The 15,101-nt window shown below is 38.1% G+C and overlaps 1 protein-coding gene across 1 annotated transcript; it reads right to left on the reverse strand.

Moving 5' to 3' along the window:
* Window positions 1-3,450: 3,450 nt before the first annotated feature.
* LOC144629076 (protein O-glucosyltransferase 1-like) lies at window positions 3,451-15,031 on the reverse strand. Its single transcript, XM_078487258.1, has 11 exons — window positions 14,835-15,031; window positions 11,859-12,090; window positions 11,102-11,189; window positions 10,213-10,257; window positions 7,666-7,787; window positions 6,752-6,811; window positions 6,416-6,515; window positions 5,845-5,903; window positions 5,218-5,385; window positions 4,732-4,788; window positions 3,451-4,075 (listed from the first exon to the last, which is right to left on the reverse strand). Exons 1-11 carry the CDS (start codon window positions 14,986-14,988, stop codon window positions 3,940-3,942), a joined length of 1,221 nt encoding a protein of 406 aa, XP_078343384.1. The 5' UTR covers window positions 14,989-15,031; the 3' UTR covers window positions 3,451-3,939.
* Between the last annotated feature and the right edge of the window lie 70 nt (window positions 15,032-15,101).

The raw sequence follows: 15,101 nt of genomic DNA on the forward strand, positions 1-15,101 counted from the left end.
CTTCCAAAAGCCTTTAAGTTCTTCAGTCGGCAACTTTTCAATCTCCTCCCTAAGGTTGCTGGATTTGCCAACGAGATTGCTTTTAAAAGCTTCCATGACATTCCGAACACAAAAGGCGATAAGTCTTGTTTGTTAAACAAACTATAAGTAAAAGTTTGATATGTATGCATGCAACTTAAGCAGTACGGAAATAAAGGCTTTATTTCCGCACTGCTTAAGTTGCATGCATAACTGCTATGATCTTTTATGTATAACATCTTTCACCCGTGGTTCAAATTATATGATATTTCATATATTGACATCTACAAATTGTTACGCTTCCCATGTTAGATCATAAAGCTGTTACGAGAGGATTTACCGTATCGTTCATATCAATTTACTTTTAATATGTGGGTACACACTTCAACGATAAAAAACAATACAAAGAGTTCTGGTGTTATTAATATCTTTGGAGCTAGCCGATAACCGAACGTGAGGTTAAATTTTTAAATTAAAATTTATCTGTCGCTAATTTATCTTGGGGAAGTCTTCCTTTTTAATCGTAAATTTTTAATACAGTTCTATCCAAAGGGTACGTGGCTGTTTTTCATGCTGTTTCTAGTCACAAAAGCGTTTCGTTTTCATTGTACCTTATTCTTACTTATTTTCGCGAGTACTAATTTTCGCGATTTTCGCGATTTCAAAATAATCGCGAAATTTAGTACGCGCGAAAAAAACATTGCGCGAAATTAAACACGCGAAAATTAATACCATATCATATATCAATACAGTAAAAATTTTAAATGTTTGGAGCTGCAACTATCTACCTTTAAAAAATATCTTTCCGTCTTGTTTTTGACTAGCACCCTTCCTCTGATTACTGTTTCGAGCCTGTAAATTGGTTAAAAACCTCTTTGACAGTCACTATAAAAGTTTCCATTTGCAGGCTCCTTGTAGTTACATTGAGCCAGACCTTTGTGTATTTCCAGTAGTTCCTTAGTCTTTGACGACTGATCCATAAAACACTGACAAAATCGCGAAATTTAATACACTTTTTCTCTAATTTTTCTTGCAATCGCGAAAATTAATACTCGCGAAATTCGCCTCTCGAATTTTCGCGAAATTAATTACGCGCGAAAATTAGTAAGAATAAAGTATTTCGCACGCGTGGTAATGGTTGCCAGATGCCAAAACAGAACGAAGTCTAGCGCGCCATGTGTAGCTATAGCAAAATTACTCTTCCACCCATGATACCATCTCGTCATTTAATACTATCTCAAAATAAGTTGGTTTCCATGGCTATAAAATGCAACTTGAATCGCGAAGTGACATACGAACCCTCTTCCCATCCAGTGTTGCTATGGATGGAAGGTGCGCCTTCATACATGAGTCGCCTCTTCCCCAGCTTCCTCTCTCCCAAAATATTTCGGCCGTTTTGATTGTCCGTCCCGTTCACTGTCGACATTCTCTTTTGTTCTTCGCTCGATTTACTGAGCATTCTTCTCTCAGATTTTGCTAGTGGACGAAGTTTATGTGGTTTTTGTTCGCGTTGCATCGAGCATCCTGATCGCCAGTCATTTTGTGGTTTTACACGGTTTGTGTGTGTGTGTTTTTTTTTTCAGTTAGTCCCCGTCCACACATGCCCGTTTTTACTTGAAAATGGAAATTTTTCCCGTTTTAAAGAGTATGTCCCGCTTGTCCCTCTTAGCCTGGGGTGCGAGGAACAAGTGGCTCTGGGGACACATGATTTGATTGGCTAGATTTTTAACAAAGAAAATTTAAATCTAGCCGATCAAATCACAAAGTAAATTTCCTTACAACAAAGAGATTTTAAAACGGTTGATTTAATTTGCTGAATTTAAATTTCCTTTGTTAAAGCGACTATGTCACGGATTTTAACTGATTTTTGAACAGTCAAAATTTATAGTGTGTCCTAGAAAACTTTAAAATAATGGTCCACTTTTATAAATAATAGCTCTTTTACAGCACCAAAACTGATTAAAAGCTCGTATGGCTCGGATGGAAATGGATTGCAATTTAAAAACGTTCAAGTTGTTTCCCCGCGCCTTCAAAATATTGATATTTATAGCCAAAGTTTGATTTCTATCCCCAAATAAAGGTTATATCTTCAGTTAAATGTTCAAAGATAATGTTTTTCATGGGTAAAGTTGCCTACCACTTACTTCGTAACAGTTTAGACCAACGATCTGCGAAATCCCCGTGACATAGTCCCTTTAAAGATCTAGCCAATCAAATCATGTGTCCTCAGAGCCACTTGTTTCTCGCGCCCCAGGCTCAGCCGGCTAAGAGGGACAAGTGGCTCTGGGGACAAGAATGCACTTTTCTTAAAATCTACAAGTATAATTGCTTATAATTAACCCTTTGACACCCAAATTTCCCCCCCCCCCCCCCAAACGCTTTTTTTAGCCGCTAAACTGAAATTTTGGTACTACGGTCTTGAATTTTCCTCAACTTTGCTAAAGAAGCACTTTTTTACACTTCAGCAACATTTTGATAAAGATTCTGTGTAAAAACGTACAATATTTTACTTTGGTGCATGCGCATAAGCCAAAATTTGGACTTAATCTGAACCGTTCCAAATTTTTTTTTTTGCCCCTTTTGCTTCCTTTTTTTTCTGCCTTCTTATTCTCCTTACTTTCTACTCTTCATATCCTTTCTTTTGGCCAAAAAAGTTTTGACGTTATCATTGGAAAACACTGAAAAGGGGACCTTGACCAATTACAGGTGTACTGGCTTGTTTAAGCAACGATTTTGCAGCAAAAATGGATTGTGCTTTTCTTTGATTAGCTCTGTCGGAATGCAACCGATATTCAAAATGAACAGTCCTGTAGAAAGGTCGATCCAAGCTCTGTCAGATTCTTATCACGAAATTTCACTGACGTGCTTATTGATGACGTCACAAGTGAATCAATGACAGCACCTCCAAATAGCGCCTGAATGCGCGTTTAGGAGTGGAAGGGTCAAGTAATGAACTCTTTTTTGCAAGTTAAAAAAATCCATGAAGGGGGCTCAGAGCCACCTTATCTTTTATGGTAGCTCTGAAACTACTCCGTAGAATTTTTTTAAAAATGCTTATCACGATTTGATAATTAAAGTGGGGGTAACCGAGCTCATTTCTAGTTATAAACACTTAAAGTTAAAATTAAGGGTGTTTTACAGGTTCTACTGTTGCTATGGTAACGTTAACATTACAAAGATTATCACAACTTGTTCAGCAATGATTGAACATTCGTTTGATACCATTATTGTAGCGTCAACAAGGAACTTTACGTTTTTGTAAAGCTTGCGAAAGCAGGCGTTTCTTGTCGTTCTTTGCGGGGAATAAATTACTTCTGGAAAAACAGCATGCAAGAGATCCCTCTTTTATCAGGCTTGTATATGAAACATTTAAGGACTTATGTGACTTATTGCAAATACGTCGCAGGGCTACAAACTACAGGAGCTAAAAGGTGGCTTTGAAGGAATTTAATTCGTTCTTTCAACACTGAAGTACAGTGCTTATCGTTCTCGACTAGCTTACATTTGTTTTATAAGGAGATAAGTACTTCAATACAGTGTTTTTCAATAAATAGTACATTTACAAAAGGACTAACTAAAGAAGCGAATTCGTTGTCACGAAATAAATAATTGAGCGCTTTTCTAAATGACTGTTGCAAGAGTAGAAATAACTAATCACAAAAGCACTGGTCACTTCGGCAGCAAATAGTGTAATAAAACAACAAGAAAATACAAACTAAAGCGCGGGAAAGGTTGCGTAACTCAAAGCACGATTGACTTGGGTTTGAACCTGATTGGCATAAAACACATTCAAGTGCACGCTGAAAAGACATTCACGTGCGCGTTGCACGAGTCTTATAGACCAATCAGCGCTCAGTTTGACAGTCACAAGAAAAGCACTATATAATTATCCTAAAAGGTTTCGTTACGCGTATGCCATGTCTAAGGTTTTATTTCCTGGAATGCAGAGTTTCGTTTTGGCTTCCACTGCATTAATTTAGCGTAGCTCTTAAGCAACTTTTTCCAGTAACACCGTATGTCCTGCATTCGAAGGTGATCTTTAATAAAATGGTAGCCTCTGTGAAAAAAAATAACAAATATGCAAAGATCAAACCTGGGAGCTCCACAACAGTAAGTACAGTCGAGGGAACAAGTATCAGTTGATGGCGACATCACTTCTCTGAGAAGTGACTGAGCCCGCGGGTTTCGTCCCACAAGTTGCTTAACAACATGACGTATTTATAAGCGCGAAGGCTTTCAGAGTACTCGTGAGCGCTCGCGCTAGTTTTTTATTGGATAAAATAATTCGGAAATTCTCCGAGTGCTTCAACGAAGATTTGCGTAAACTGGCACTTATTCCCCCGACTGAAGTAAGTGTGTTTTCTTTCGTTAGTTTAGTTCGGATAAGGGCAAACAACGGCATATATATCTAAAAAAATTTAAAGCCTTGTCGACTGTCACTTTTTAAGCTTTGATCCAACGGCTTACAATGAACAAATCCTTTGATCTTCCATGGTCTTTTGGTAAAATCTGATCATAGACAAAGATTCTAGAAACGGAGCGAGGCTGTTTTTTATTACAACGTTTAGAGCCTCTAACGCAGATTTTCCTCGTTTCCCTACCCCAAGAAAACAACATCATACTATTCTCTAATAAAAAATTAACCTTTTCCTCGCTTTTAACAGGAATCTAGCAAATGGCACTTTTGGCTATGAAACAAACCCTATAACATACCTTTCAGCCACGGCTTTCGCAACTTCATCGTTTGCTTCCGCGAATTCAATAAGGTCCCTGATAAGTAAAAACACAATATTATTAAAACGGTTTCAATGACAAGAGGCTAAACACCAACTGTTTGCTTTTGTCAAATTATTAGCTCAATTTGACGATGGCAAAACGGTTTATACTGTAACTGAACTAAGAAACCTAAAGGTTCCCTCCGTATAGTGCTTTTAGGAGGGGTTTTCCTTTTCGGGCGGAAATTTGCGTTTCAAAAATCTTGTGTTTCTACTTGGACGAAATACTGTGTCTGAAAATTTTTTGTGCGTACAAGAATACCACTTGGTAAAACTCTCAACGATATTAAACCCAAAAAGTTCTACAACCGCGGAACAAAGTATAATACAATGCCATTTGAAGGCTTATAAACGAACGAGATATTATCTTATCTTTATAAGCTATAACTAAATACATGTATAAGCAATTTTACGGTATACTTACCTAGCTTCCTTGAGATCAGTTCCAACTGGTATATAATGTACCCAGGGTTTGAGTGCTCGATAAAAGAATTCAAGCCATTCATCTCCCACATGGAAAACTAATGACTTGCACAAGAAAAGATGCTTGTATCTAAAACTGGCTGCTACGCCTCGAAAGTTGAACAAATATCTGCAACACAAGGGAAAAAATGAATGCGTACTTCATTCAGAGCTGAGACATTTTTTATTCGTTAAGTTCTGGATTTCCTGTTCCGACTGTACATTGTGGTAATTAGCTTAAGTGACATCAAAATCAATTTATAACATACTGGCGGGGTATGCTAGGAAAAGGGCAATTTACAGGAGAACTTTCCACGAGATTCATTGCAAAAATCACACCGCCAACTTCGCAACTTTGTTATGTACGTAAGTTAATTAATAACTTCTTCGTTGTCGCAATTAAACAATGAATTGAAATCTTCTACTTTTGATCATTATTATTAAGTTAATTAATATGTATTTTAATTAAGCAATATATTTGTGTAAAGAAAGTTATGCATTGCTTACTGCAAATAGTGTTATAAGTAGTGTGAGTATTCGTACTGTAAGTAAATGAACACAATTAAAAATAAAATGCAGCTTTGCAAACCTGTATTCACAGTGATCTTCAAGCTTGATTTCCTTGGCTGGTGGGGCATGTAATGTGTCCTGCAAAATCGAATTACAAGATATTTAAGTTCTACGCTCAAAATTAATTACAAAAGATTCCCCAAGAATTGCTAAGCAAATTAACTTTCCGCAAAGCGGCCAAAGACTACCGACTGTTTTACGAAAATCAGCGTGTGTCCAAAGGTTCTTTTTTTCTTTTTGTCGATGGTCTATGCTCCACCTGGAACAACGGGACTAAGAAAGTAAGACAGTAAGGCTTCTTTTGTTCCGAACAATTTCCTAAGATCGCCAAAAGGCTAACGAAGAACAATGCCCGACGTTCTTGAATCAAAGATGCCCCAAAATACTTCACCGTCCAAAGCAGGGGTGGTCGGAAGTGTCCAGAGCTCAAAAGCCTTAACCTTTCGCTGTGGAGCCCGGTTCTCCATCTTTTTATTGCTGCTTTTTTGGGCCCAGAGCCCTGTAGCTCTGAACCCATTTGGGACCCTGACATGCCAAGGATAAAAGACAATAATGTAAATAACAAGTAACAGCACGATTAAGGAGCTTACAGCATCAGACTTCCAGGCTTGGTTCTTGGTATACTGAGCATCAACGAGGCTTGGTTCCTCACGAGATAACAGCACCAAGGGATCCCGCTCAGAGGATGTCCTAAAGTTAAGTCAAAGAGAAGAAACAATATATTATTAGAATAAAAAGTTAAAGAACTTTCATGAGAAGGATTCTTTTAGGTTCTGTTCCGTTGCAACAAGACTGTAAATTTAAAAAAAGAAAATTGTTTTTTTACATTTCGCACAAAACTTAACAAATACTATTTAATTTAGTTTTTTTCAACTCGATTTTGTTATTTGAAATTACATGAGCTATTAAATAAGTGATAAACTTACCTTGATCCCCTAAAAAATGCCTTGGACTGCTTCTTCTCCCATGGCCATTCCTTGGCTCTCCTATATAAAACAATTGATTACATTTTAAAATGCCAAAGGATATACTGAAGTATTTTCAGCCTGGGAGGGAGGGGTGGCATCTCCCACATAAAATGGCATTTGCCTTAGTACCCTATTATTAGAGACTCGATACCTCCTTGAAAACAAAACTATAATTATGCTCAATAGCATAGAAAAATACCCTACGGAGTACATCAAAAGTTTAGATATACATTTGCCTAGTCCCCCCCCCCCCCCAAAAAAAAAAAAAAAAACACCCATATTTAAAAGTGTATAGTGTGGAGGGGGGGACAGCAGGGCAGGAGGGCGGGAGCCCAGGTGAAAAGGGGGGGCAGGAGGCAGGAGAAGAGAGGGCAGGAACCAGGATTCCCAAGGTGGTGGAAACCTAGAGAAAATTGGAAAATTTTCATAATATTTCGTTATATTTCACAGAAGAAATGGGACAAAGAGGAGAGAACCACTACTGAAAGAGGTAGGAAGTGGGAGAAAAAGGTACGGAGAGCAGGAGTCAGAGGTATGGGAAACAGGAGGTTCTGACCGTCCAGTCCTCCCACTATAGTGAATAAGATTCCTCAAGGACTAAAGGAATGTAATTTAATACAGTCAAACCTCTCCTTACAGACAACTCTGTAAAACAGACATCTCTCCATTACGGACAGTTCGCTTGGTCAAAAGGAGATAAAAATTGATATAAACTCTACCTCTGTGATATGGACATGCCCATAATAGGAACACTCTTTCCTGACCCTTTGGTGTCCATATTAAAGAGGTTTGACTGTATGAACAAGGCAGCATGTTAATATTATTGTAACTTGCTGACTATCAGTTCTTTGGAAAAAGTTCTGAGTACTCACTTGTCAATCTCCTCCCTCATCAGATCCCACCTCCCCAGTCCTGTGGGGTAAATCGGCCACACTGCAGGACCCCCTTCCCAAAATGTCCATGCTGGGTACATGATGTCATACTCATTAGCCGTCTTAAAAGAAAAAATATATATATCATTATACAAGTGTGCTTAAGGTATCAGCCACCGTTAAAAGGTGCAGTTTTTCTAAATTTGAGATTTTGTGATGTTCAGATAAAGCTCTTCAAGGGCGTTCTTTTACAAAAAAGTTCACAAAAAAATCTTATTTCTGCGCGAAGTTATTGCGCGATAAATTTTTTGCAAGGTTAATTATGATAATTGCCCGTTGAGATGTCCTGTCAACGCGTCACGAAATCCCAGATCCATTGTTCACGCAAGAACATATTTGCAAGAACAAGCGGTAAGCGCCGAATGCGGGCAGTCGGTTTCCGCGCCAGCAAATGAAAGCCGATCGTAAATTCATGTTGAAGATCTAGAAAGTGGTCACACTGAATAGAATAGAAGACGCGCTACTGTTCAATGGAAACAGACACGCATAAATATTGAAATAAAACGACAGTGACGGTGGATACGGCCTGCCTTGTGAAACATTTAGGGTTTACAATCGACGATATTTGTTGTCTGAAAATATGTAAGCCTTAAATCAAATTTATTCTTACCCAGCTAGAACTACTAGTCTCATTTCGGCAAGCCTGTTTTCTTTTGTGTTGACCGAACGTTATTTCGAGGCTTCACCTTCACTTTCAGCTGCAATCGCCGTTTGTTACCGGCTTTGTCGCGCTTTCGATGAATCAGCACCACCAAACTCGAAGCATGTCAAATTATATAACATAAATGCGGCTCCGTATGTGGAGCGAAAATTTTGAATTTTCTATAAACTGTATAAACCTCGATTTGTATCCGGTCAGAAGATAAAAATATATCGCCACGTTCCGCGTAAATGTTTTGCCTGCTGAATGTAACCTGTCAAGCATCTATTGTTAGAGAAGGATGACCCTTTCTGGTAAGCATCAACCTTGACGTTCTAGGCGTTATTATCCCATTATGGGTAAGACTCCGCAAAAAATATATTTCGCTTTTTTCTCGGAAAGAAAATTTCGACAAGTTGAACGTACGTTTTTAACTCCAAGTCGGCAGCCCCTGAACCGATTTGGCTGAAATTTGGCCAGCTTATTGCCAGATAGTTTTTCTCCGAAACCGTGTCTGCGATTTTTGTTTTCTTTTCTCGTTTTCGAATAATTTATATTTTTCCACAGGAAGTGGCGATGATTCGTCTCCCCTAACTTCATCTGCGCATTACAAAAGAACAAACGCACTTGTCAAAAATCTGAGACACGGTTTTTTAGAGAAAGGTGTTAAGAGGCAAACGCGATGTTTTTCGTTTTCTTCCGCTTAATTTCGGCGGGCCCGGAGCTTGATTTACGCAGACATATACTTTCGCAAAAACGTCTCAATTTTGCGTTTGTTTTAAGTTTTCGTCATTTTTAAAGGAATAATTCATAATCTGGAACTATTAAGCTTTCAGAAAATGTGTGGTTTGTAGGGGTTTGTATTAAAAACAAAAGCGCTGGAGCGATCCGGGCGCGGACGGTCCTGAAGGGTGGCTGATACCTTAACTGACTACCCATCTTGCTCCCAATTATCCACCAGCCTCCTTCCAACAACCCAAGACACACAATTTGTCAGCAGACTTCCTAATTACACCAGCTTTCAGAGTTATGTGCATAGCTATCTTTCAACATCAATCTTTTGCCAATCAATCAGCCAATCAAAACCAATAGATATCAGTGTGGGTTTCATGCAAATAAGTACACAAGTTCAGAAGGACATGCTAGTGGGCTGTGATAATTTGGCAGATTTTGATTCTTCTTGTTTGTATAGCGCATTGAAAGATGGATGTCAATAGAAAGCCAGTATGCAAGTAACACTAAAAGCGGGTGTAAAATTGTCTCACAGAAGGAACAAAGTGTCGAAAGCATGTCTTGGATTGTCGGTTGAGCCAGGGTGTGATTCTCCTCTGTCTCACTCTCTGTCTTGACACTCACTCTAGCTACGGTTAGAAGACTGCATGCATTAAAAAAAAAAAAATTGAACAATCTTGCAATCTACACCCCTTGGCTCAAGCATACCCATTTTATACGTTTGCTGTGAGGGTAAAAATGGAAGGCACAGTGGCCTAATGGTTAGTGTGCTGGACTCCAGATCAAGCAGTCCGGGTTCAAGCCTGGCCGGGGTGCTGCGTTGTGTTCTTAGGCAAGACACTTTACACTCATAGTACCTCTATACATCTAAGGTGTATAAATGGGTACTGGCGAATTTACTGCTGGGGAAAACCCTGTGATGAACTAGCATCTTTTCCAGGGGGGTCAGTAGCAATATTCCTAGCCAATGGACACAATGAATGTAAGAACAATTTATAGTAATGAATGTAAGAACAATCAGCCCAATTGCCAAGTGCAACTGTTTTCTGGCCAAGAAAGCTTGTCTATTCTGAGTGGAGAAAAGCACGATAATTAAGTATTTAACTGTTTCTCACCTTACTGAATGAAAAGACTGGCAGAGGGTTTGACCACTTGGGAATCTGTTTAGGGACAAAAAAGAAAAAATTTTAATTTCCCATTGAAAGTTGAAACTTTTAGGAATGGTCACAATAACTGTTAAGAGCTTACGAACTGACTTGCTTGTACTAGTACTGGAAAAATGGCAAGCAGAATGCATAAAATCCTCCATCCAGGCTTAACTTTGGCTTGTTCCACTTGCTTTTTTTCCCCCTGTACCACTAGATGGCCTGTGCACCAACCTCCTTCCCAGGGTGTCTCTTTCCTCGATCCCCAAGTGGAAAGAGGGAGAACCTGGGGATGAGGTTGGCCTTCTGACACAAGCAACAATCAACAGAACATAATATGCACTTTTAGTAGAAACTCAGCTGTGTTCTATTGAAAATCCCCGAATCTGATTGGTTCTTCCACTGTTTTCTATTCGCCGATAGAAAACGATCCTGCGCTCGTTGCTCATTTAATATTATTTTTTCTTAATTTTTGGCTTATAAGTACGTAAAATTGTAGGTTTTTGGACTGAAGTCCTTTAAGAGTTTCTACTAAAACAATTAGACTACTCTCCTCGTTTTCTATGAGCGATAGTCAACTCGGCTGCGCCTCGTTGACTATTCGCTCATAGAAAACTCTGGCTCGTAGTCTAATAAATTGTTAATTAGCCACGCGGAGCAACTTTCATACTTTGCTTAGAAAACCTGTCACCTAGTCTGGAAAACCAATCAGAACCCAGAAAGCAAAAATACCAATAATAATGAACCATCAACTGATCAGAAGATACATGTGTGTACTGCCTGGTAGGTAACAAGGAAAGGAATGTTTGTACTGGTCACATGCAAGTTTATAGAAACTTAATTTAGAAAGTTTGATTACCTGTGGATAATCCCTGACATTGATCCTCATTTCCATGTCTGGTAACTTGTCAATTACCTCCAAGATAAAATGCTCGACTCCCTTGCATCTTAAAAAGATTTTAATTAACAAAATTTTTGCAATAAGTTTCATATCAAGTAACAGTTGTAAGTAATAGTTTGTTATCATAAAAAGTATTGTTAGAACTGTAATTGAGCAACAAACTGCCTTTTCGCCTCTCTCCTGACCTAGGTGTATACTAGAAACTGGCAAATTGTTCAGTTGGGGTAGGTTTTGAAGTCCGTGTTTTAAGGCCTAGAGGCCCATAAGGCTGGAGCTCATCCTAATTTCTGTAACATGAAGCGACTAGGAGTATTTCTACTCTCCCTGGATGGCGTGCTAGTCCACTGCAGGGGTAACCTCAGCATTTAATTTGCTGGCACCGATTTATAAAATACACTTGTGGGGGGAGAGATCAAGGCACTATGAAAGTTAAGTGTCTTGCCCAGAACAGAACACAGTGCCCCAGCCAGGGCTCGAACCTAGACTGCTCAATCCAGAGTCCAACATGTTAACCATTATAAGGCCACCATTCCTCCCTAAGATGTTGGGGCAACCTGATGAGCATCCTATCCAGCAAGGAGAGAAGCAATTCTACTGGCTATTGACTTTTATGCTACAAGTTTAGAAGTTAAGCATTGAGAGCTATGAGCCACCTTGGGCTAAAAATGCTCTTCTTCAACTATCTGACCATTTAATAATCAACCCGCAAACTAACCTGAATGGAAACATACACTGGTCCTCTCTGTACAACCTATGATTAATAATTTGATAGTGGACTCCGCGACCAGCAGTCTCATCAAAATCACTCTTTGTTATCCCTCCTCTGTCTTTCCAAATTCTTAAATCATCATCTATTACGTCACTGTAGCAGGCACATTTTTTGTTGGAGCAGTCTTGATAGTTTGCAGTAGCTTTTTCTATTTTGTGAAGATATTTTTTCCATGATTCTAGGGTGCAAACAAAATAAAACTGTTACTGTTATAACGATTGAGTTCATAATACATATAATACGGTGTAGGGCACTCCCATATATGAGCTATATAGGTATGTGCCGCTGTGAAGGGTATGTTTTCAAGCAGTTTAGTCTGGGATAGGGTATGAAATCAGCGAGTTTTGGTCTAGAATAGGGTATCAACCAGAGAACTGATCAGTAGTGTGAGGAAAATCAGATATAGGAATAAAAAGTTTTTTGTTTTGTTTTTGTTGTTTTGTAAACTCGGAAGAGGAAGAGGCCTTCTTAAACGTAAATAAAATCATCGCAGCAACATTGCTGACAGATGGTTTTCCATTAAAAACACAAATAGTAATACAGTTCTGAAAACGGCAAGTATGGGATAAGGTAGCGATTTTCGGTGTTTAGTCTAGTAAAGGGTTGCAAAATCAGCTGAACAGGGTCTAGTATAGTGTAAGGGTTTCAAAGTCCAAGCGGCACCCACCCAGAAATATATAGAGTACCCCCCCGGGGGGGGGAAACCCCTAACTGCAAAACACAGGTACACAGGCATATTAAATTGACAGGAAAAGAATAAATAAAAAAATTTAAATAATAGGCCCTGAGATTATAAGCACAATATTAAAGGAGCTACGTACGGGACAGTACAAGGCATCTTGAAAAACTTAAGTGGGTTCTTTCAAGTTTTTTATTCGTAATCCATCTTTAGTTAATTAATCTTCATCAGTCAAAACCATCCTTGGTTATTTTAGGGTTTATTACTCCTTTGGTGTTTTTCTATGATAGAAAACTATTATTTTGAGGTTTCCTTCAGTTGGGAGTAAAACTACTTAAAAGTAATAGAGTGATTTCAGTAAACCTGTTAAATAGTTATTACACTTTTAGATACAATTACACACAAATTCAATTGTTTTCTTTTTTTCCTTTTGACTATTACGAACAAACTGGTAGATATTGTTTCATGGGTTAAATGAAATCACTCTACTACTTAAAATATCATGACATTGCTCCTTCAAGGACCAATAAATAAATGAGAATCTGTTATAAGAATGACTCTTCAGATATTGACAAATGAGGTAATTTTGGGGAGCTGGTTCATATTCTTAGAATCAATATCTAACTGAAACAATGCAATATCATAACATTACTCCCAAAACAATCCTTTAGAAAACAACAGCAGAATTGAAGTCCCACACGACCAGGTTGTGCATTTAAAATTAACAACTTGATCGTCTGTGAATCCAATAAAGTGTAGATTGTGAACATCCATCTCCTTCCTTAAAATAAATAGGGGGAAGATCGGGGAGGGAGGGAGGGGTGGGATGGGGGACTGACATATAAAACAGAAGGGGCTGTGGTTAAAACTTAGTATCTTTGGTTTAAAATTTTTCAGAGCCAGTTTGACTTCTGGGAAATTCCCTTTTCTTTTTTATTAACTATGCCAATGAATATGATATACTAAAAAACACAAATCAAACTGGTTAGAAAAAAATAAAAACAAAGGTAAATTTGATATTCCGTAAAATGTACATCCATGTCCTTGCCCAAAAAATAGATTGAGGAGAAAATGTCTGGTATGCATTTGCATCACTGATAATTTACTGTGTCTCAGAATTTTGCATACATGCAAACTTTCTAACCAAGAAAGTTTGGAAATTAAGTAATAAAAGGCGCTTAAGCTGTTACTCTAACTTCCCAGAAAATAAGCCCAAGTGAAAGGGAGATTGAGCAAATATCAGCTGACCATGGGTCGGGCTTATCTTTTTGGAATTTTACAGTGGAACAGCATGCCAATACAAATTTTTCCCTCTTGCCAATTTCTTTGAGGTACCGAGGAGGCAGATATACACATACAGGGTGATATTTTAAGAACATTAATTAAATAACCTAAGAACATTTTTAGACTGTTGAGATATTGACAAATTTATTTTTAGTATGACACTTAAATCTCTTAGCACCAATATTTTATACCAACGCAAGTTATTATTAACTCTTGTAATATCTCTAAGGAAATAACGGCATGAATATTGTACTTACGCATGATTAAGTTGTTTGATATTTTAGCTTAGGCCACACAGCAAATTTTGTGTGTGTCATAGTGACTGGAATGTTGCTAAATGGAATTCAGCTTAAAGAAGAGTTATTTTCCCAGTTTCTGGGTATTAAAACAAAACATATAATTCCCACAGAAAAGTTTATTTTTTATTTTTTAGTCAACCCTTGGCAATACAGAGAGTTTTGGGGAAATAAAATTCATGTTTCCCCCTGGGGCATACATTAAGTGCTTATTGACCAATTAGAGCATGGCACATGGACTTATTGTATATTTTGATAAGTTGTTTAAAAACAGCTTATCAAACCTTGCACTTATTTAAAACCAAGATAAAACTTCAAAAAATGATAAAATATTTTCAAGGGCTAAGACCTGTAGGCTTACATTTGAAATCAGAAAACTTAACAATGGCTCGCCCGAGTTGAAATTCACACAGCACGATTTGCATGCGAAGCGCAGTCACGCAAAACCCAGGAAAGTCAGGAAACAGATCTAGATGCAATACAAAAACTTTACAGATTTGTTTAGGAAAAGTTTTCACTCTTTCCGCGCATAGAGCGCAAAAGATCGCCGCCATCTGAGCAGCCCAGTTAACTTATGATCTGAGGTTAAATTAAAACTGATTGAAATCAAACATAAACATTAATATTTACAATGGAGTCAACCTTGTTTATAGACTGAAATACCTTTCACGATGTACTTTTCTTTCCCATGTTTTTCTTCGCACGAACCATCTTTCGAGCAATCACCTTGCACATCAGACCCAGAAATAAGCTGACAAGTATTTATAAGAAGAAAGAGTGAGAGAAGAAGGGGAGCTATGTGCGATGGCAATTCCATTGTGAGAAACAATAGTGTAAATTACATGATGTACATAATGTACAATTTCTGATAGCCGCTGGAAGGTTATGGCGCTGTCGAAGTGACCCGAAGAACTTTCGACTCATAGTAAC

This window comes from Oculina patagonica, chromosome 10 (assembly GCF_052425735.1).
Source record: "Oculina patagonica isolate OP01 chromosome 10, crgOcupat, whole genome shotgun sequence".
Taxonomy (NCBI): Eukaryota; Metazoa; Cnidaria; class Anthozoa; order Scleractinia; family Oculinidae; genus Oculina; species Oculina patagonica.

Bases quoted from the DNA above. Each gene is read 5' to 3' on its own strand.
- LOC144629076 (XM_078487258.1), bottom strand. From the start codon at position 14,988: ATGGAATTGCCATCGCACATAGCTCCCCTTCTTCTCTCACTCTTTCTT. The intron at 12,091-14,834 runs GTATTTCAGTCT...TTTGCACCCTAG, and splicing joins AGAAAAGTACATCGTGAAAG to AATCATGGAAAAAATATCTT. The intron at 6,516-6,751 runs GTAAGTTTATCA...ACTTAACTTTAG, and splicing joins GCATTTTTTAGGGGATCAAG to GACATCCTCTGAGCGGGATC.